The 22,616-nt window shown below is 57.1% G+C and overlaps 2 protein-coding genes and 1 long non-coding RNA gene across 3 annotated transcripts; 1 reads left to right on the top strand and 2 right to left on the bottom strand.

Annotated features, from left to right (window-relative positions):
* Window positions 1-545: 545 nt before the first annotated feature.
* On the bottom strand, window positions 546-7,279 carry DDX49 (DEAD-box helicase 49). Its single transcript, XM_084884698.1, has 13 exons — window positions 7,118-7,279; window positions 6,218-6,341; window positions 5,194-5,279; window positions 4,984-5,105; window positions 4,495-4,682; window positions 4,204-4,344; window positions 3,480-3,555; window positions 3,134-3,210; window positions 2,859-2,956; window positions 1,785-1,859; window positions 1,239-1,327; window positions 1,070-1,141; window positions 546-983 (listed from the first exon to the last, which is right to left on the bottom strand). The coding sequence occupies exons 1-13, from the start codon at window positions 7,230-7,232 to the stop codon at window positions 816-818; spliced, it is 1,431 nt and encodes a 476-aa protein (XP_084740824.1). The 5' UTR covers window positions 7,233-7,279; the 3' UTR covers window positions 546-815.
* Window positions 7,280-7,528: 249 nt separating this feature from the next.
* On the top strand, window positions 7,529-21,042 carry COPE (COPI coat complex subunit epsilon). Its single transcript, XM_084884727.1, has 10 exons — window positions 7,529-7,719; window positions 12,927-12,989; window positions 13,183-13,283; window positions 14,963-15,115; window positions 16,106-16,159; window positions 16,621-16,702; window positions 18,135-18,290; window positions 19,638-19,706; window positions 20,656-20,730; window positions 20,826-21,042. The coding sequence occupies exons 1-10, from the start codon at window positions 7,594-7,596 to the stop codon at window positions 20,871-20,873; spliced, it is 927 nt and encodes a 308-aa protein (XP_084740853.1). The 5' UTR covers window positions 7,529-7,593; the 3' UTR covers window positions 20,874-21,042.
* On the bottom strand, window positions 18,765-19,629 carry LOC311623053. Its single transcript, XR_014795093.1, has 2 exons — window positions 19,244-19,629; window positions 18,765-19,177 (listed from the first exon to the last, which is right to left on the bottom strand). It is a non-coding gene; the product is annotated as an uncharacterized lncRNA (long non-coding RNA).
* Window positions 21,043-22,616: the final 1,574 nt, after the last annotated feature.

The following is a 22,616-nucleotide window of genomic DNA, read 5'->3' as shown; positions in this document are numbered from 1 at the left end:
TTCGATGAGGTGGGCAGGCACTAAAGCTGGACCACAGCCATGCTCTGGAGAGGATGCTCTCCCCAGCCTCATGGCCACGTTTGAAGGGGATGCTCTCACAGCCTCATGCTTTGTCCATTTTCTTTCTTTTTTTTAAACATATTTTATTGATTCTTTACAGAGAGGAAGGGAGAGGGAAAGGAAGTTAGAAACATCGATGAGAGTAACTGATCAGCTGCCTCCTGCACCCCCCCCACTGGGGATGTGCCCGCAACCCAGGTACATGCCCTTGACCGGAATCGAACCCGGTACCCTTGAGTCCGCAGGCCGACGCTCTATCCATTGAGCCAAACCGGTTTCGGCGAGAGGAAACTGAGATCCTGAGGGACTTCATCAAGGTCACCCACCTGGAGCAGCCAGCACTGCAGTTCAAAGTTTTGGCTGGCCAACAGGAATGAAGAATTGGGGGTAGAGGGGGGCGTCAGAGTGACATGAGGTTCCAGGGGACTTAAAAGGCACAGGGAGCCATACCCTCCTCTCCTAGTCCTATTCCCCGAGTCAGACGGTAAGGCAAAAGACCCGTTTATTATCTCCCGCAATGACACAGCTTCACTTCTGGGTCCACGGCACCCCTCCAGTGGCCCTGGCTGGAGCCACTGTTTATGGAGATGGGCCAACCACATGGCCAGTGTTCTTCCCTTTACAGCTCCGAGAAGGGGCCAGCTGGGGCCACAGGGTAGAGCAGCCACGTCCTGCACAATGTGGGTGTCCATGGGCTCCACCGAGGGGGGCTGGGCAGCCTGGGCGAGGGAATCTGCCCTCCAACGCTCCACCCCTCAGTTTGATGAAGGAGTCTTCGGCCGAGCCCTGGGTAGACGGCCCCTGTGGCCAGCCCCCCCGGCCTTCTGCCGCTGCAACGCCTGCTCCACCTGCTCCTTGAAGCGCCGGTTCTTCCGCTTGATCTTGGCCAGCTCAGCCTTGCGCTTGGCCTCCAGGTCAGGGTCCTGGCTCGGGGAGGACAGGGAGGTGGCTGAGCTGGTTATGCCCGACCTCAGGAACCTTGCCTCCCACCTGCTGGCTCAGCCCTCACCTTTCCCTCCAGGATCAGCTGCTTCCGCTTGTTAATTTCCTTCTTTTCATCAAAGTTGGCTGCCTCAAGTTTCTGGGGTTGGGGGGGAGAGGGAGAGGCTGTCATGGGGGAGAGTTCCCATCTTGAAGGGAGCACCCTGGGCCCCAAGGATCAGCTCTTGGACACTCACAATCTCACATTCTCGCCGCACCACGTTAACCTGTGTGAGAATCTGCAGCACCTCAGCCTCCTCCACCGCGAACTCCTCCAGCTTCTTCTCTGTGGGGACATGGGGGGGGAGGGGGGAGAGACATGACAGGGAGAGGGATTTCAGCCAATAGTGAGTTCCCAGTGTGAGTGGGGGGTGGGGCATGCAAGGTGTCTGGGGGTTTTAACAGATACAAGTCAGGTGGGCAAGATCTGGGACTTCAGACCTAAGATACAGACTGCTCTTTTGTGCATCTGTGTGGTTACCAACGCAAAGAACTGGATTGGGGGGAAGGTACTTTTTTTGGACCGTATTCTTTAAAGTCATGTTGTTTCTGAATTTGAGGACAGTCACTGGTGATTAGACATGCCTCAAAGTCCCTGCCCACCAGATGGCCATTATGGGGAGCTTCTCTTTCAATAACTGGGTGAAAGAAACTCCTTTGGGGGTTGTATAGGAAGGAAAGTGAAGTCTAAGTTTGCTTGAGTGAGAAGGTAGGTGGGCATCCCACTCCTGCCCCTTACTCACTGATTTGCTCCTCGATGGCATGAACCAGGTGTATGTCATACTGTGTCACCAGTGTAATGGCCTGTCCCTGCCGCCCTGTAAGGACATACCACAGTCACCTGCTGTGTGCCAGGGGCCAGGATGAAGGGTCAAGAGACAGGTCAGGGCTCCTCTTGAGAGGAACAGAACTTGGTGGGTAGGTGGGGGCAGGTGAAGGAAGCCTGGGGTATCAGGGCTTGGCCCCCAGCAAGACCTGTGTAGAGGTGATCTGTCCCAAGAGAGCTGCAGGACACCAGGGAGAGGTGGCTCTCTTGCGGGCTTGGCCCTCGCTGGAGGCACGTGATGGGGCTGATTCCCTTTTTGGCATGGCCGCCAGGGAGCCCAGGCTGTTATGTCAGCAATGAGCCGGGACAGGCCTCGGCCCGGATTCCTGCATGCCAGCTTCTCCGTTCCGTTTCTGGGACAGTGATCAGTTCGGGACCAGCACTGACAGCTGACAAGGCCCATGATCCTTGGAGCAGCCTCAGACAGACATCCTGTTCTCGTTACCCGTCACTGGGCAAAGCAGTAAGTCCCGAAAGCTGATGTGACCTGCCTGAGGCCACAGGGCAGGAGAGAAGGGGCTCCACCAGGCATGAGAAAATCTCACAAAGGCAGAGCCTCTCCCTGTTAGGGCTGGGGATCAGAGAGATGGATGCCTCCTTGGTCACTGGCTAGGGCCACAGTGAGGGGTTAGACTTGGACACCAAATCCCACAGGCAGCATCACATCCACCAGGGCGCACGCACCCACTCACTGCAAGGTCCCAACTGGCAGCCCTGAGAGCTTAAGAGGACTGAAGTGAGCCAACAGGGACTGATGAGGTCTGGGGCAGTATATGCTGTGTCCCCAGAAGACAGATGTACCCCCATGAAAAAGCCAAAGTACCCCACCTTTACTTTTAAAAGGACAGTTCCCCAATAGCTTTCATTTGGGGCTGTATCCCCGCTCCCCCCCTTCCCCCTCCCATGCCCCACTAGCACATGACTCTGGCTCCTCACGGTGGGCAATCTGGAGGGATGGCTCCCCAGAGGCCATCCCACCCTGTCCACTCACCTGCACGGGCTGTCCGGCCGACTCGGTGGATGTAGATCTTCGGGAGCCCGGGGGTATTGTGGTTGATGACCACCTGCACTGTGGGAATGTCCAGGCCCCTAGAGGCAGAGGCCGATCAGCACCTCTGTCCACACGGTAAAACCCAGGCTGGGACTGACCCAGGGTCACTTAGCAGTGAAATGGGTTGCCCAATCCTTGCCCGAGCCCAGCCTCCCCTCTGGCCCTCTGGGGGTGTCCCTGGGCCAGCACAGGAAGGAGTATTCTGGGCTGCTCACCGGGAGGCCACATCTGTTGCGATCAGGATCCGATAGATGCTGGACTTAAACTTGGCCAGGGCAGCAAAGCGTTCTTTCTGAGCCGGATCGGGGAGAAGGGGGGGAATGGGGATGGGGTCAGATACCATCTTAGTCAATGAGCACTTATTGTAGGAGGCCTAGGCCAGGGCTGAGGCCAGGATGGCCCTGCCCTCACAGGGCTCACAGTCAGGGAGGGGAGGACTGGAAAAAAGCCAGACAGGGCACAGGGGGTGCAGGAAGAGTGCTCCAGGCAGAGGGAAGAGCCTGGCAAAGGCCCGGAGGCTGCGAGAGTCTCGGGCAAGGAGGGCAGAAGGGGCCGCCTCACCTGTTTCATCATAGAATGCAGAGCCACCGTGGGGAAGTTGAACTTGCGTAGCATCATGCACAGGACCTGGCAGGTCCTGGTGGGAAGAATGCACTTTCAGCCCCTACAAAACTGGGGTCCTGGGAAAGCACTCTGCCCCCGTCCCCACCCCCACCCCCGCCTCGGACCCCAGGTGCCCCTGCACAGAGAGGCAAGGACAAGCAAGGTGCAGGGTGTCTTGCCCGCTGACATCCTCTGCTGACTCCTCTCCTAGCTAAGCCAGCCACACCCAGACTTTTCAGGTAGCCAGTAAGTCCTTTGGGGTCCCGTCAATGTGGAATGGACTGCCCACCTACTGGCTCCTGTCAGAACAGTCTACAGCGTCTTGACAATCCCTTCACCTGCTTCAGAAGAGTCCAAAGGCCCCTGGGCCTGCGGGGAGCACAGCCCCGGGTGTGGGTGCTGCTGCGCTGGGCCTCAGGGACCTCAGACCTAGTGAATAGGCTGCTCCGAGGATGGGGACAGCCTGGCCTTTCAGGTTAAGGGCAGATCTGAGGACCCCCCCGGCCCTCATTCCTGGCTCCACCTTCAGAAGAGGTGACCCTGGTGAGTGGCTTGTTCTCTCTGAGCCTCTTTGAGCAAATCTCCCAAAACCTCCGGTCTGAGCAGAGGCCCCGGAGTGCGGAGACTGGCTGTGGCTCCCCCTGTGACCTCGGGCCTGCGGGAAGCGGGCCACCGAGCTCACTTGCATGTGTTGGTGAAGATGATGATGGACCAGTCTTCGTGCTCATCCTGGAACTTCTGGATCAGGTGGACCAAGTAGGCGTCCTTGACCTTCTCAGGCACCAGCAGGTAGCGCTGGTCCAGCTGTTCTACCGTGCGCACCCTGGGAAGGGATAGGCCTCAGTTTCCCCTTCCTTTGAATTCGGCCAATGCCCTGCCCACCTATGGGCAATAATCTCCATTGGGTGTAACCACACCACCACCTCGGCCTCCCCACTCCCTCCCAAACCCCAGAGTGTGGCTGTGGACTCACGGGGCTTGAGCCTCCCAGAAGAAGGGCTGGTTGGTGGCCAGGCCCTGCAGCTCCTTAAGTGTGTCAGTCAGGGTGGCACTGAAGAGCAGGGTCTGCCTGCGGGCGGGCACAGCTGCCAGGATGGCTTCCAGGTCCACGGTGAAGTCAGTGCAGCCCTGCTCCAGCAGCCGGTCCGCCTCGTCCATCACCTGCAACGCCAGCAGCAGTGGGCAGTGCTGGTGGGTCTGGGTGAGCGTGCTGTCCAAGGCTGGCCAGCCTCCCCCATGTTCCTGCTTCCCAGCTCGGACCGTGAGCCTGGGAGCACTCTCCCTTGAGGTCTTGGAGGCCCTGCTCCCTCACCTGTCTCAGCTCCAATGTCACTTCCCAACCACCCTCACTGGGTCTACCTCTCGTGGGTCTCTGAGCTATCCTGTAAGTTCCTAACATTCTGCTGGATGGCCTGTGGGACACGTTTTCCAAATGGATGACTCAGTGCCCAGGCCAACTCACCAGGAAGCGGATTTTCTTGATGCTGAACGTGTTGGAGCTGCGGAGGTGGTCAGCCAGGCGCCCTGGCGTGGCGATGACCACGTGTGGTTTCCGGGAGAGCTCCAGGGCCTGGGCCACCATGTCTGCAGGTGGAGGGCAAGAGGTGGGGCTGGGCAGGTGGCCCAAGACCGCAGGGGTCCCACACCCAAAGCCGCCCTGGGGCCCCCGTACCCATGCCGCCAACGATGATGCAGTCTTTCAGGCCCAGCGGCTTCCCCAGGACCCGGAACTGCTCTGCGATCTGGTAGGCCAGCTCCCTGTGGGTGTGAAGGAGCGGGCTGGGTCACACAGCGGTTCTGTACCTGCCTCCCATTCCCAGCTCCACCCAGGGTTTCCTGACCTGCTCTCCTCTGTTCACACACACACACACACACACACACACACACACACACACCCCTAGTGTTGGAGGCCTGTGTGGACCCTTCCCCCTTACCAGACTGGGCCCCAGAACAGCCCAGGGCCCCTCCTAGCCTCTCCCCCTCCCATGTTCTCAGCAATGGCCTTGACACCAGTCACAAAGCCTGAAACCCTCCTCCCCTGGGGGTAGCCAGTGTCCAAGTGCCCTCCTCTCTGCCCTTGGCCCTGGCTCCAACCAGGCCTTTCCTCAGCCCACGTCTGGCCTCTTGCCTTCTCCCTAAGAATCAATTCTATCCTGGCATTCAGGGCCCTCCTCAAGCTGGCTGTAATTGGGCCAGCCCCCAATGCCCTTCCTGTTCTCTGCCCCTCAGCTCTGCATGAATGTACTAGCAGTTCACTCTGCCTAGATAACTTCTCCCCACACTTGTCCCTTTGAGAGACCCCTCTCATCTTTTCAGGCACCCCTGACTGAAGCCTTCCTGACCCCTCCCACCCCCAGGCCACACTCTCATAGCATGCAGTGCCTACCTCTCCTGTCATTACAAAACTTACCATGTCAACCACCACATCTTTATGACCAAGAACAGGAGATGTGCCTATTCTTAAGCCACACGGCCGCTGACAGTTCCCTCCTGGCCAGTGCTTGCCCTGACTCAAGCTCTGTACCAAGCTTTATTCACACAATGTCTCCTTTAATTCTGCAGCACTCTTAAGAGGGGGACATGATTTCTGTCCCCACTTTGCACACAGGGTGAGCATGGCAAAGAAAGTCGCTCATCTGAGAGAACGCAAACTGGTTAACTCACCCAGGAGGCCTATGAGGGTGGGGGGGCCTCACCTGGTGGGTGTCAGGACAAGGCAGAAGATGCCATAGGGATCCTCCGAGAGCTTCTGCAAGATGGGCAAGACAAATGCTGCCGTCTTGCCGCTGCCTGTCTTAGCACAGCCCAGGCAGTCCCGACCTGGGCAGAGGGCAAAGCAACAGTTTAGGTGTAGACAGGTGTTCCATTGAACAGTTACCGGTACTGGCCCTTTCCATTCCGGACATACTGACAAATTCTAGGAAGGAGAGACCATTATCATTCACATTTAACAGAAGGGGGAACTGACACTCATAGAGATTTGCCCAGGGACACAGCAGATGGACTGGAACCCAGATCCATGACCCAAGATGCTTCTAACTAGTACCTCATTTTGACAACCCTCCCCACCACCACCATCACCTGAGCCAGGGGAACTTGGAATGCCCTCCTCCAATCCACATCTTACCCTCCCTATTGACTCTTTCACCTTTGTTTACTAGTATTTAATCCAACTTGCCACAGCCTAAGCTTCCTGTGGGCATCTCTGCGATGGCAAAAACTGGCTTGGGCCAGAAGAGTGGGGAGAAGTGCAGTCACGGAATCAGAGTCCTGGATCTACCAGTAAACTTGACAGCCTCGGTTTCCATTTGTAAAATGAAGACAGTAGTGCAAGTTCTAGTCCATTTTCCCAGTACTGTCGGTTAGCAATTCACAAAAACCTCCGAGTTCTGAGACTACAGTGGTTTCAGGGTTACATCACTTGTGCGCGGACTCACAGTGAGTCGTTAACAACACTACCGTGTCTGCCTCCGGAACCAGGCTCCCCGAAGCGCCCGAGGCTGCCCTCGCCTCTCCGGACCAGCATGGGCAAAGGGAAAGGAGGCGGCAGCAGGAGTGGAGACGCCTCCTAGGGAAGAGGCCCGGCCACAACTCACCTTCCAGGATGGCGGGGATGCAGCCGAGCTGCACGGGTGTGGGCTGCTTCAAACCCAGCTGCCGACACTGTTCCACGAGCCATGAAGACAGACCGAGCTCACCGAACCCGGCCATCCTCGCTGCCTGAGCTGGACTCTCGTGAGCCGCGCTTCCGGCGCGTGCCAATGACGTATGAAATTTCCCATTGATTGGTTCCGACTCCTGCGTAGTTCCACCCTCTTAAACTCTCTCTGCCATTCCCATTCCATATCCTTACCAGGTTTTCCTGAGTCCCATTGGCTAGCAGGATTAAATCAAACTACAATTCCCAAAATGCCCTGAAAAACGCACTTGCATCACTCGCCCCTTTACTCTGGTTTAGGAATCTCTCATTGGCTGGAAGGAGTGAACTACATTTCCCAGCGTGCCCCGCGGTGATGCCCGGCTTCCTGTAGACGTGTCCCTCCGGAAGAGGAGTGGGTGACACCTGAGCGACATGGCGCCCCCGGCTCCCGGCTCGGCTTCCGCCGGCTCCGGAGAAGTGGACGAGCTGTTCGACGTGAAGAACGCCTTCTACATTGGCAGCTACCAGCAGTGCATCAACGAGGCGCAGCGGGTGAAGGTGCGGCCGCTCCGGGGCCGGGGACCGAGGGGGAGGCGCTTCCGGCTGGCCGCGGGTCGCGCTCTGTTTTTAAAAACTTCTGGCGGCGTTTATCGCCCAGGCGTCTCTTCAGAGGCGGTGAGGAGTGATCCTCCCATGACAGAACCCGAAGCAATAACAGATTTTACTTCTCAGAGCGCCCGCTCTGCGTCCTGGAAGGCGTTTGAGTTAGGGGTTTATGCCGCTATAATAATAATGGCAGTGATTTTCTTTTGTTGGGCGCCCACACTGGCCGCCATACCCTCATTCCCCATGATGTAGGGACTGTTTCTCTCATTTTACAGATGAGAAAACTCACTCTCAAAAGAGAATTTACTTCCCCAACATTACCCTGCCCCACTAGCCCGGTTATTTCTCCCCAGTCTCCCTCATTCATTCATTCCTTAGTGAGCATCTCAGTGGGTCAGGCAATGTGTGTTTGTGCTGAGCTTAAAAGAGTGACAAAATAGACAAAACTGTTAGCCTGGCAAGGGAAACAGTAAACAAATTAGTAAGCAAGTTAGGAGGTGGTGTGATGGAGAACGAGGGAATGAGCTTGGCTGTTTGAGAGCTAGAAAATAAATCCTCAGGCAGAACCCAGCCAGCAAGGAGCTGACGGCAGGAGACAGCAAGGGCTGGTAGCAGGACCTTTCAGAGAGGGACATGGACCTTCTGTTGCTTTGAGTGAACCATTGGAGAGTTGTTTTTTTTAAGAGTGGGGAATATGGCAGGGTCTTTGCCTGTGTTCACAGCCTCGTATTCCAAAGACAGTAAACAAAGGAGGGAATAGTGTAACTTGAGCACTATGTGTGGGCAAGGGGGGATAAAAAGTCCTCAGTCCGAAATTGGGGAAGGGGTGGCTGCTTCAGGTGGGAGTGGTCCAATCAGGCCTTCCCTTTCTCATTGTCATTTGAACCTGAGGCTGAACTTTGAGAAACTTCTGACCCCGGAAGTTATTGCAGAGGTGCTGTGGCAGGTGTGAGCTCAGGGTAATCAAGGCATAAGAGGCCAGTGTAGCAGAAGTGGGAAGGCTGGGGGGGCACATGTCGAGGGAGAGGATGGAGAATGGTGTGGGCAGGGTGGGAGGCAGCAGGGTTTTGGATTTATTCCAAACTGATTAGGATGCTATCAGAGCACCAAAGAAGGGAGTGGCAGACGTCGTCACCGAGGCAGCCAGAGGATTGGGAGGAATTTGGACTCTGAAGCAGAGAAGGCTTGCTTTCCATGCCTCTCATCTTCGGCACTGAACCTGCGCAATGGGGACTTCGGGACGCTGTTAGGGTTTGTTGAGATAACATTTGCACCATTGTGTTAATTTTCTGTTGCTGCCTTGACAATTTACAACAAAGAGCACAAAACAACATCAATTTATGAATCTCTTCGCCGTTCCTTAGGTCAGAAGTCCAGTATGGCACTCACCATGCTTCTTTCAAGGTGTCATCCAGGCTTTGTCTTTTCCGGAGGTTCTAGGGAAGAATCTGCTCTCAAACTCTTTCAGATTGTGGGCTCGCCACCAGGGGTCACTCTTAGCTCCCAGAAACTTTTCTCCAGTCTTCAACCTGCCTGTGTATACTCCACCCGGTCCCCAATTCCCTTCTTAGAACCTGCCATGGGGAAAGTCTGGATTTCCCCTTCTGCTGCATTCCTCTGCCTAGTCTCTGCTTCTGGGGCTTCCGTGATTAGACTGGGCCCTCCCAGGTAACTAGCATACTCTTTCTATTTTAATCATATCTTCGAAGTCCCTCTGGGCAGCCTTATTTGGCCACCATCAGGACCGTACGTGCCTCCTGGCTAGGGTGGGCTAGGCCGTGAGAAGATTGAGATGGACCTCGGCTCAGATCCCAGTTCTTTCATGTTGTCTCTGCAGCTAGGGCTGAGCTTCCGTTTCCCCTCCTGACACCTCTCTCAGTAGGGTCACTATGAAGTTCAGCATTGCACTCATGTTCACCTTTTGGCTTCTGCCATGTGTCCGTTGCTGCTTACGTCATAGCGATGAGTTATTTGAGTCTTCTCACATCCTGATATGCAAACTCTACATGGCTGCTGAAGGAACCAGTGTGATCTGCTGTATGTACAGTGACTGAAAACAAAGAAAACGTACAGTGATCCCTCTCGCTGGAGGCACACGCAGCTCAGCTTCTGAGCCGTAGACATTGCCAAGACATAGTTCCGAGGCATCCAGAGAATGAGAGCGCTGTCCCTGCCGAGCCATCTGATGTCAGAGGTTCTGGTCCATTGGAGCGTCTGAGCCTCTTAGGCAGCCAGTGTTGCATTGAATGCTACCCCGAAAAGTATGTCCAACCCAGAGCCTGTTAGTGTGACTTATGTGGCTCAATGGCGGGTCTCTAGCTGAGATCAGCTGGGGTTTAGGAAGGCCCTAAATTGTGTAATTGGTGCCCTTCGAAGAGGAAGGCAGAGAGATTTGAGGCAGAGAAGATGGAGGCAGAGGCTGGGTGATACAGCCATAAACCAAGGAATGCCCGGCACCACCAGAAGCTGTATAAAGCAAGCAGTAATTCTCCCCTAGGAAGGGGTGTGGCCCTGCTGACACCCTGATCTTGGACTTCTGGCCTCCAGAACTGTGAGAGAATGCGTGTCTCTTGTTTTAAGCCCCCAGTTTGTGGTAGTTTGGTACAGTCTCCCCAGCAACCTCCGAGGGGCAGGACCTGAGGTGGTTCCGGGTGGAACACTGGTATGCCCTAGCCCTGTGTCACCATCATGCCCCTGTTTGTTGGACACTTTTTTAAAAAAAATATATATTTTATTGATTTTTTACAGAGAGGAAGGGAGAGAGATAGAGAGCTAGATAGATACGTCGATGAGAGAGAAACATCGACCAGCTGCCTCTTACCCCCTACCGGGGATTTGCCCGCAACCAATGTACATGCCCGTGACCGGAATTGAACCTGGGACCTTTCAGTCCACAGACGGATGCTCTACCACTGAGCCAAACCGGTTTCGGCTGTTGGACACTTTTCAAGTGCCCACAAGATGGCAGGCACGCCAAGGCATTGGGGACAAAATAGAAGAAAGCCGCAGAGGAGCTGACATCTAGTGCAAACACCTTTCCCCACCCCCACTCCATCAAGGGCCTCCCCAGACAGTGCCTCCTGCTCTTAGGCTTCACTGCACCTCACCACTACCTGGGGCAGATAGGACCACCTGGTGTCAGACAGCATTGACAGGCATGGGCCTTCTGAGTTCCCAGGTAATTCGCATGAGCTGTCGGAACTGGGGACCCACAGACCCACAGAGCGTTCAACTCACCTGGTGCCCCTGGTCTGTAAATATTTTTTTTAAATTTTATGTTTTTATTGATTTTTAGAGAGCTAAGGGAGAGGAATAGAGAGATAAACATCATCAATCAGCTGCCTCTTGCACACCCCCTACTGGGGATCTAGCCTGAAACAGGGCATGTGACGTGACCTGGAATCGAACTGGTGACCTCTTGGTTCATGGGCCTGTGCTTAACCACTGAGCAACACCAGCCGGGCTGTCCTTGTTCTTACGCCTCTCAGAAGCTCTTCTCTTTCCGACTGATTGAGAAGGTCCCAAGTGTCCACATGTGGCTTTTGGTAAGACCTTGGCAGTCCTGCAGGGTTGGTGATGGTGGTGCCCATTTTACAGATGAGCAGGCTAAGAGTTTCCTTCCTTCAAAGACACCAAGAGCCAGCGTGTCTGTTGTTTTTTAAATTTAATTTTGTTAGCCTCACGTGAGGATATTTTCCCCATTGCATTTCAGAGAGTGGAAGGGAGAGGGAGAAGGGGAGAGAGACATACCAACTGGTTGCCTGCCGCACATGCCCTGACGGGACGGGGTTGGGGGAATGACAACTCAAAACCTAGGTGCGTGCCCTTGTCCAGGAATGGGATCCAAGACCCTTTGATGCCATGGACTTTGCTCTAACCATTTCGCCACACCAGCCAGGACAACATGTCTGTTTTTCTACTGAAAGTGGTGTGGGGGCCCCCATATGGGTTGTCCACACCAGTATCCACCTCTGAGGGTCATTTGGAAGTCACTTATTTAGCAGATGTGCCCAGTCATGGCCAGATCCCAGCCTGGTCTCCACCCTCAGAGAAAGCTCCTGGGACCCTGCAGTGAAGTTGGCCTGAGTCAGGCTGGACCAGGAGCCAGGCTTCCTGTTTGTGGTCTCCCGTGGCCTGAGAGGAGGACACTCACTCACCAACCTCACCCCACCCCTCAGGCTGGGGAGAAGGTGGCATGGCGACAAGGATCTGGTTCTCACCTGGGGGAGGGCAGTCCCGGTTACCCCCACCTGTGGAACCCCAGACCCCGTGCTGTGCAGCTCTATAGGCCATCTCTCTGTGCTTGCTGGGAGGCCACCGAGGTGGCTGGGCCCTCTTCCCACCTCACTTTTCTCTCCCAGCCCCTCAGGTAGCCTATGCCAGTGCCCCCACACCCTCTGTCCACCTGTCCTCTAGGCATCACAGGGCCTCTGGGAAGTTGGCCAGCACCCTGGGGTCCAAAAGCTGTTCTCCTAATAGAGGGTCCCTCACCTGCCTCCAGCCTCCCGGGACCTTCCTCAGTCCCACAGTGGATGCTGTGTGAGGTCATGAGGGCACCTCACTTCTGCTCCTTGGCTCTCTCTAGTGGTCAGGCTGAGGCGGTGCAGTCTGTGGACCTTGTCACCAAGTGCAGGAAGCTCCCCGAGGTCTCACCTGGCCCTGCTAGTCACAGATGTCCTTGTGCTGGGGCCGCAGAGCTCAGCTCTCCCGGAAAGGTCTTTTGCGTGAGGCAAACCTTTGTCTCTTCTATGCGTCATGTTTAAATTAAAGTTTTAAAACAAGAGCAGGACAGGAGCAAGCTACATGGAAATATTTGTCACAGAAAGTAAAGTCCTCGTCACACATCTCCACCCAGGTCCCATTGTTCTCCAGCACCACCTGTCCCCTTGACTTGTGGCTAGAGCAGTTACGGCACTTCTGTGCCCAGGTCCTTACCTGGATGAGTGCTGACAGTTGAGCCTCCTTCCTGGGGTGACGTCAGGATGGGACAAGATCAGGTGCCCACCATGCTGTGTGCCCTCAGTGGAGGCTGCTCTCCTGCTGGCCAGGGGCACAGGAAGTGTAAACCAGAGCCTGGACTCCACCTTGTCTGCTCCTGGCCTCTGAGGGCCTGCCAGGCACCTGGCCCGGTGGGTCCTGACCTGCCTCTGTTTCCACAGCCGTCGAGTCCGGATAGAGACGTGGAAAGGGATGTCTTCCTGTACAGAGCGTACCTGGCACAGGTGAGCAGAGGCTGTGCCTCCACATCCCTGGATGGGAGAGGAAGGAACAGTGGGAAGTGGGGGTGGGGCGCCTGGCAGGATGAGGAGTCCTGGGGGCGGTGGGTGTAAGTTCTAGGCATTGGAGCTTCGTTAGGGTGAGGCTGGGCCCTGAGAAGCTCCCTGTGTTCCTGACAGCCTGCTTGTCTCACCGCAGAGGAAGTATGGCGTGGTCCTGGATGAAATCAAGCCTTCCTCAGCCCCGGAGCTCCAGGCTGTGCGCATGTTTGCGGAGTACCTGGCCAGCGAAAGCCAGAGGTGAGGACTGGGGTGTGGGGGCAGTCCTCCCTCCCTGCCCCCTCACCTTCCTGTGCTTCGGTTTCCCATACCTGGCGCCCAGAAACGGAATGTGACTTCCTGGAAATGGGGTCTTTGCAGATGTAAGTAGTTAGGGTCTTGAGATCATCCTGGATATAGGATGGGCCCTAAATCCAGTGACTGATGTTCTCAAAGAGACAGAAGAAGAGGTGACCGAGGAGAAGGCAGACACAGAGGAGAAGGCAGACGCAGAGATTGGGGTGAAGGGGATATACCAACAGCTGCTGCGGCCGCCAGCACCTGGAGAGACCTGAACCTGACTCAGAGCCTCCAGAAGGAGCCAGCCCTGCCCACACCGTGGTCTCAGACCTCTGGTCTCCAGACCTCTGAGAGAGTAACTTCCTGTTCTGATTCCCCAGTTCACGGTGCTTTGTGCCAACAGCCTCAGGATACTGAGACAAGCAGCCTCCTGAGGCCATCGCTTCTCCCACCTGTGCTTCCCGAGCCGGGGTGCCGAGCCCGTCCTCATGTGGAAGGGAGGTGACCCTGGGCCTTCAGGGAGCGAGACTGCTGCCACCATCAGAAAAGGGCATGGGGAGCTCAGGGGGACAGTGGCACCTGGTGCCGCCGTCCCTTCAGCACACACTGCTGCCCCTGCGGACAGCCGGCAAGCAGGTGGTGCGACAGCACCAGAGCCCACGAGGCTAACTGCAGAGTGTGAGAGGAACAGCGTGCCACGCTGATGTCACAGCGACAACAGCGGCAGCGTGTCCACACCTGTGTGCCAGGAACCCGCAGGAAGCTTCCAGAGATGGCTGCAGGGGCTCCTCACACTAATCCCAGGTGGCCTTTGTACACGATCCCGCCATGCAGGACCGGGAATAGGCTCCTGTGAAGTCCTTTGTCCTTCAGCACCCCGTTGGTGGGTGTGGACAGTGACAGGCATGTCCCTGCCTTCTAGAGGCCCTCAAACACGTGGCCAATAGCCCCCCAGCACCTGTATGGCACATGCATTGAAGAGACTGGGCCCTAAATAGCAGTGGTGATGCGGGCTGGACCCACACTTCCTTTCTCTTGTCAACTCTAGCAGCCCACAGCCCCCTTTAAAACACGGGTCTTAGCTCCGTTTTCCAGTGAAGCAGGCTCATGCCCCCTGGGGCTGTGGGGTGTTTAGCTGATCCTTCGTCCAGCCTCGGTTCCAGGTGGGCTGCCAGCCCCTGGCCCAGCGTAGCCTGGCGCCCACCTGTCAGGAGTGGCTTGCCCGCTCGGCCGGGACACGGGACTCCTCGGGAAGGCAGCGACATCACTGGTGTGAAATTCACTTGTGCAGCCTCATGTCCCTGCACAGGCACCCCTGCCGAGTCAGCCTGTCCCTCTGTGCCAGGGCCACGGCAGCCTGGTAGCTCTGAGGGCCCGGGGATTCTAGGCCTGGCTCATCATCCGTGCTGCCTAGTGGGCATGGCCCCTCCTGCACCACATCTCCCCCACGAGGCCCGGTTTCCCTGTCTGTGACGGTGAGAAGTGCCTCGTGGGAAGGTGGTGAGGCTGGCACGCAGTGGTGCTAGACAGACAGCTGGTCCTGTTCGGTCCCTCCGCTGCTGTGCACCCCTGGGTACGTCTGCTCGTGCCGCAGGGAGCTGCGTCCTGCCGCCCGGGCCCTGAGCACCGTGTCCTAACAGGGACACAGTGGTCGCCGAGCTGGACCGAGAGATGAGCAGGAGTGTGGACGTGACCAACACCACCTTCCTGCTGATGGCCGCCTCCATCTACTTCCACGACCAGAACCCGGACGCTGCCCTGCGGGCCCTGCACCAGGGGGACAGCCTGGAGTGGTGAGTGCCCCGGCCCCCGGGCCGCTCGGGTCCTCTCTGTCTGTTGTCATGGGGACGGTGAGTTGGGGGCTGCAGTTCCCGTTCTCTGTCCTTTCTGCGCGGCTGGGCCACTGCTGAAACACTGTTCTGACAGCAGAGCAGAAAGCACCTTTGTCTTTGCCCGTGGTTTCTGCATACACACCCCTTTGTGTTCTGGCCCTGGCCTTCCACAAACTCCCTGGGCCCCCAGCCCTCCCCTGAGACAGACCCTTGTTTGGGCCACTCCTGGGCTGGGGCACTGCGTGGTCAGCTCCAGCCCCCCCTCCAGGAGGCCGCTCTTGGCCTACGCCACATCCAGGGTGCGGTGTCCAGAGCTCTGGCCCGAGGCTGTAGCTGCCCTCTCCCGTGAGCTCTTTGGTGCCTGCCTTCCCGAAGTTAGTCACATATCTGTTTACATCCCAGCTCACTCCAGAAAGGGTTTGCACCGGCTTAAAGACAGGTGTGGTGCAGACAAACCTGTAAGTGTTTCTCGGGCTCTATGAGGGCTGCTAGGTTGTGTTCTGGTGGAAACCTTGAGAATGAGTGGCCACATAAGTAGTGGACAGTCACAACTGTCTAGGGCCAAAAGGGAGGAATTGGGTTCAGGAATTGTAACTGAATTTGGGAAGGGAGGTGTGTGGCACGGGTATGGTGCCCAGCCTGGACAGACTGCCCGTGGGCCTGGAGCCTGTACCCTTGGGGCCGCACAGAAGCTCCCAGCCCCAGCACGGTCAGTGTGAGATGTGGGAGCCGGGGCCCTGGGAGGTGGAGTGGGGCTTGGCCCAGGGAGGGGTGCCCAGGTCTAATCCAGCTCTGCCGGACTGGTGACCAGCCTCAGTGTCCTCTCTGCAAGGCAGGGCCGGTGGCCTGAGCACTCATAGGAATGTCCTGGAAGATGGCACCCACGTGGAATGAGCCCTGATGAGAGTGGAGTGGGGAGGGTGTCCACTGACCATCTGCCCTGTCCCATAGCATGGCCATGACGGTGCAGATCCTGCTGAAGCTGGACCGCGTGGACCTCGCCCGGTAAGCCTCTCTGCCTGTCCCCGCCTGGGGCTGCTGGGCTGGGGCCTGGGCATCAGGTTGTCTGACAATGACAAGTCCACGTCAGGCCCCCATGTTCTCCAGAGACTGGTCCTCTGCCCTCAAGGGGGCACTCAGAATGGGGACTGTCCCCGAACCCACCTTGAAATTGTTTCTCCAGTTATTTCATCCCAGTCCACTGGATGACACACCATCCTCACCTGCTTTCCCTGCAGGATTGTGGGGTGGCGATGCCCATGCCTCAGTTTCCCTCTGTGATGTAGGTGTTGGGGTGGGCTTTTTGAGTGTAGTGGAGCTGGCATGTCTAAGCCGAAGGTGGGGGGAGGGTGGCTGGGCCAGAGACCATGAGCCACCATGTGTGTGCACCCCGTGACCAAGGAACACGGGTGTGTTGGGGGGCACCGGCCATATCACTTTGCTGCCTCCCACCTCTCTGCCCCCAGGAAGGAGCTAAAGAAGATGCAGGACCAAGATGAGGATGCCACCCTCACCCAGCTGGCCACTGCCTGGGTCAACCTAGCCGTGGTGAGCCCCTGGCCGTGTAGGGGACTTGGAGGCAGGGTGCTGGAGCATTCGAGCGCCCGGAGGTGGCCCTGAATCCAGAGCTGCTGCTCCCATGGGGGAGTACAGACACGGGGTTCCAGGGGTACACTGGACTGATGCTTATTTGGTGCCAGGGTCCCATTACCCAGAGGAACCCCCCTGGCATGTTTCCCGCTTTACTGAGGCTCATTCTCAACCCCATTCTGGGCTTCTCGCAGCCAAGTGGCTTGGCCAGAGTCAGAGTGAACAAATTAGGGCTTCAACCAGACTTGGGCACATCTGTCCACACGCCTCTCCAGGGATGTGCCCCCTCTAAGGTCTGGTCCTGTGCCTGGAAACTGCTCCGCCTGCTCTCGGGGCTCCTCGTTCTGGGCGCTTGCCAGTGTCCCCTGGCACCTTCCTCCGTGCCCAGCCCCCTCCTCACATGCCTGGGCACCCCATCTCTGGTCTCCTGGCAACAGCCCCTTTGCTGGTTTCTGGCCCTTGGCTGCTGTTCCCTGAGTAGCTTCTTTGTGCTGTTCCCCGAGTTACAGTTTGAGCCTTGTAAAACGTGCTCCTCACTGTGTCCGCACTGCCCTCGGGTGAGGCCGCACCACGCAGGCTTCTAGTGTGTGTTCAGTGTATTGGATGACCCTCTGACAGCACTCTCCGGTAGCCTTACCTGTTTTTGAAAGCACACCTTGGTCTCAGGTTCCCTTGCAAATTGGCCCTGCACCTTTATATACATGTACATACACATATACATATACATATACGTAAACATATATATATATATATATATATACACATACACACACACACATATATATATATATATATATTTTTCTTTTTTTTTATTGATTTCAGAGAGGAAGGGAGAGGGAGAGATAGGAACATCAATGATGAAAGAGAATCATTGATTGGCTGCCCCCTGCACGCTCACCACTGGGGATTGAGCTCTCAACCTGGGCATATGCCCTGACCTGGAATCGAACCAGTGAGCTCTTGGTTCCTGGGTCAACACTCAACTGCTGAGCTACACTAGGCTGTGCTGGCCCTGCACCTTTAGCAAGAGGGCAGAACTCAGAACCTGGTGGGCAGGAGCAGGCCGCTGGGTACAGAGAAGAGGCCACCCTTCACACCATGCGACCCAGTGGTGTCCACTTGAGCTCGGCCTGGATGCCATGGGCTAACTCCCTGTGGAAGCTTCGGCTTCACGTCTGTAAACTGAGGGCTGGGGGAGCCAAGTATGAGGGCTTCTTGCTGCCAGGCTGTGGGGTCTCTGCACAGGCCAGCGTTCAGGAATGACTGCCATGGGCTGGCCATGCCAGAACAGCCATCGCAGAGTGCCGGAGTTGCTCTGCTCGGAGGGCGGGGCTGGTGGAGGGCCAGGCAGCAGGCTGACAAAGCAGTGATGTCACAACTGTCCCCACAGGGTGGTGAGAAGCTGCAGGATGCCTACTACATCTTCCAGGAGATGGCCGACAAGTGCTTGCCCACTCTGCTGCTGCTCAACGGGCAGGCGGCCTGCCACATGGCCCAGGGCCGCTGGGAGGCTGCTGAGGGCGTGCTGCAGGAGGCACTGGACAAGGTAGGGCAGGCCCAGCCCATACCCAGGGCTCCTGGAGAGGATGGCAGGCGACATGGGCCACATGGGGATTTCATTTCTGAATCAGCTAAAACTCATGGTTATAAACAAAGATCCTGATTCAAGCTTCTCTGGGAAACGGGAGGGCCTTGTCAGCTGGGGTCTGAGTTGGCCTGAGCTGAGCAGACAGCCATGCCCCAGCCCTTCCTTGCTGTGACCTTGGCTGCCTGGTGTGGGGGTCTCAGTGTGACGCCTCATCTTGGTCTGTATTTGGAAGAGACACCCACTATTCCCTATGAGGGAGGGGAGAGTGGGCTACAGACAGGAGGTGGGCCTGGACCTTGCCAAGAAGAGGATCCAAGAGTATTCATCTGGGGGGACCACACGTCTCTTCTCGCCCCTGACACCTGAGATCTTTCACTATATTTTTATAACCAGAAGAGATATCAAAGCTGCTTCCATTTTTAGGAAACATCGTTTTTGTTTTGTTTTTTGTTATTGTTAATGCTCATCCAAGGATATTTTTCCATTGCTTTTATTTTCTTATTTTATTTTTTTATTTTTTAGAGTGGAAGGGACAGGGAGAGACAGAGAGAGAAACAACGATGTGAGAGACCTTACCCGTCGATTGGTTGCCTCCCACACCCCCGCCCCCCCGAGAAGCCGGGCCTCCGCAAAGAAGGGCAGCACGGGTGGCCACGCACCCTGGGTGGTGCATCTCTGCCCCACGTGCCCGGCAGGGCTCCCCCACATCCGTGCCTTATGGCCTCCAGGGGCTCTGGCTGAGGTTCCTGGCGGAGGCATTGGCTAACCCGTTCCCAGAGTTCCTTGTGCCTTAGAGCCCAGCATGGCCAGTGGGGTGATGTCACCCTCCTGGAGGCTCTGGAAATCTCCCAGCCGCTTCCTGCCGAGACCTCCAGGGAACAGGTGGGGTCTGAGACGGCAGGCAGACCCACCCTCCGGCAGGAGGGAAGCTGGCTGTGGCAGCACTGAGGCTGCCTCTGGCCGGGCTTTGTTACTCTGGGCTTTGAGATCCGTGCAGTAAACAGGCCCCTTCCAAATGGTCCCAGCAAGGGGCACTGTCCGAGCTTGATCTGATGAGGCACCAAGTTCAAGAGGGAGAGCAGGTGGGAGGGCTCGGAGTCACCACCTTGCCGACTGGCCAGTGCGGGGAGCACGCAAGGTCTTGGAGCCTTGAGCCTGTCCCACCCCTGAAGGTGTGGCCTTGTGCAGGTCACATCCCCACCCCAGGACGGTGGGGGAGGGCCTCATCCAGCCCGAGATGGGGGTGAGCAGGTCGAGTTCGGGGCCTAGAGATGCTGACCCTGCTTGCCGGTGTCCCCGTGTTAGGATAGCGGCCACCCGGAGACGCTGATCAACCTCATCGTCCTGTCTCAGCACCTGGGCAAGCCCCCTGAGGTAGGTCCCCCGCCCCAGCAGGTGCAGGAGGGTTGTCTGGCCCCCGTGAAGCCAGCCTGGGGAAGGTGGGGGTGTGGTGTGGCCTCCGCTCCAGAGCAAGGTCAGAGCCTCAAGGTCTGGACTTCAGGGTTGGCCTGGGGTATGGGCAAAAAACTACTCCCGTGGGCAGGCACCATTGCTACCAGTTGTCATTGCTAATGGGGCCCTGGGGGATTGTAGTTGCAGCTGCTCTCCCTGGGCCCTCACCCTGGCCAGGGCCACAGGTCATCTGCTCCCTCGGTCCTATGAACAAGGGCCGAGACTTAGAAAGGGCACTAGGGCTGGACCCTGACCTGTGTCTACCTCAGGGTAGGGGGTGGGCAACAGGGTGGAAAAGGGGCTCGGGAGTGACCCTCCCCTTGTCAGGGTAGAGCAGGAGGATGCTCACTTAGGTGACTGGCCCAACTGGCCGGGCCCAGCCAGGGATCCGAGGCAGTCACTTCCTGGCCCTAATAGAAGGGTTCTTGGTCAGCCTCAGCTCGGGTGATGCCGGACAGCTAGGTTGACCCTTCCAGTCACCGTAGAAATGGACCCAGACTCCTGGTCTCGGGGAGACAGAGCCCAACAAATGCCCCAGCCCCATACAGTCAGGGCTGGGCCTAGCAGAGGTTCTGCTGGGGCCTGTGTTTCAGTCCCCAGGCCTCTGCGTTCCTCAAACTCATCTTCCTTCCCAACTCCGTTCCCCCTGACCCTCTGCCAGGGCCTCAGGTCCCCGTGTAGCCCACTCCCGTGAACACTGGTAATCCCTCATCCATGTCCAAGCCTGGACACTGTTCCAGGTGGGGCACAGGAGGACATGTGGGAGATCCGGGCTCCTGGCAGGGAGTCTGCTGAGTGGCCCTTCCCCACCCCACCCTGCCCTGCAGGTCAGAGCCTGTGTCCAGTTAACCTCATCTCACCTTCCCCACAGGTGACAAACCGCTACCTGTCCCAGCTAAAGGACGCACACAGGTTCCACCCCTTTATCAAGGAGTACCAGGCCAAGGTGAGCCCCAGCCCCCAGCCCACAGGAAGGGCCTGGAACTCGGGTTTTGACTCACACGTGTTTCCTTTCTCTTTTGCCCCCATTTCATGTTGCAGGAAAATGACTTTGACCGGCTAATACTGCAGTATACTCCCAGCGCCTGAGGCCGCCCCAATGCGTTTCCTCAGTGGGAAGGTGAGGCCCAGCCGTGCTGCCCTCCCGCTGGGCACCCGCCTTCACCCCGTCTCCCTCACTGTGGCTGTCAGAGGCAGACGCTGGAAGCCCAACCCTCTTCTGTCAATAAACGTCTCCACCCGGCTCTCCCCACCGGAACCACGTGTGCACTGGCCGCTTTGAGAGGGGCGTTTGGGAACCAAAGCTGGGACAGGAGGCGCCTGGGCATAGGGTCCTGGAGACCGGGGTCTATGAACAGCAGCCGAAGGGACTCCTTTGCTCCTCAAAACAGCTGCCCCATGCTGCTCAGCTGAAGACACAGCTGTGTCCCTCCAGCCCCGCTGGCATCCAGGGACACAGGCACAGAGGGGTCACAGCCATCAAGGGGAGCAATAGGATTCAAACCCAGGACCTCCAGGTGGTCTGTGGGTGGTGAGGGGGCTGGAAGTGCTCAAGCCTCAGCGTGGCTAAGCAGGGGAGGAGTGTACTGAGTCCTCATGGAAGAACACCAGCCTCCCAGCCCCTGCTCCTTGGAGTCAGCGGCCAGGTTTGGACCTGCTGTGATTAGGGCTCTGCTGGAGCACAGGGTGCAGAGAGAAAGGCATAGTGTTTGCCCTTCGAGGTAAGAGGAAGCAGGACAACAGGGAGGGGTGGGTAGGTGGCCTCTGGGATGAGGTTACCATCAGGCTATGTTCACTCAAACTAGAAGTTGCTGCCAGGCTGGTTCTGGGGGACAAGCATCTTGAGCAGCAGGAACAGCCCATGCAAAGGCCCTGAGGCCATACTGGGCTCCAGGAGCTGGGCAGCGTTTCTTGGGTTCCCATGCCTGGCCTCATCTGCCCTAGATGGCTCCCCAAACTCAATCCTGGTTGCCAGGACAGGACACATCAAGGGCCCCCTTCAGCAGAGCTGGCCCCTAGCCTCTCCCTGCCTGTGTGGGCTAAGCAGGGAGAGGTGCAGGAAGGCCTCCCAGGCAGGGGCATCAGTGGGGGGAGAGGAGCCTGCCTCTCAGATGGGGCAGGGAAGCAGCACCAGCCCCTTACCAGGCCCCTGGTGCCCGGGAGCCCTGGTTTCCAATTGCCAGCACCAAGAGCTACTTTCCATTTCGGCCCTGCACCCACTGTTGGTGGCCTCCTCTCTGGGCCCTGCCAGAATGAAACTAGAGGCAGGGCTGGGCTGGTGGGCAGAGCCCTCTCCCATTACTGGTGGACACCGGATAGTGCTGGGCGGTGGGGAAGACCCAGGCTACTCCACAGGCCGAGTTGGACCTGTGGGGGCATATCCAGCCAGCCAGGACCTCTGAGCCTCTCTGCCTGCCAGGTTGGCTGTGGAATTAGTCACCCAATGGGATGGATGGAACACCGCCCCCCCCCCCTCCCCAATCCATATCACATTCAAAAATAGTAGGAGGTACAGCAGGACAGATGGTGCCAAGTGCCAAGGAGAAGACTGATTGGGAGGGGGGTCAGGGAGGTACACTGAGCAAGTGTCATTTGTAGGTGACGCCTGAAGTTAGAGGAGATGCCTGCCATTGCCTATCAGTGGTCAGCAAACTCAGTCCGCAGAGCCAAACATCAACAGTACGATTGAAATTCCTTTTGAGAGCCAAAATTAAGCTTAAACTTCTAACGCCACTTCTTCAAAATAGACTCGCCCAGGCCATGGTATTTTGTGGAAAAGCCACACTCAAAGGGCCAGAGAGCTGCAGTTTGCCGACCACTAACCTAAGGGAA

Source organism: Pipistrellus hanaki, assembly GCF_964339955.1.
Source record: "Pipistrellus hanaki genome assembly, chromosome: 5".
NCBI lineage: Eukaryota > Metazoa > Chordata > Mammalia > Chiroptera > Vespertilionidae > Pipistrellus > Pipistrellus hanaki.
Note: the sequence above shows the minus strand (reverse complement) of the source record. Positions and strands in the feature narration are given on the sequence as shown.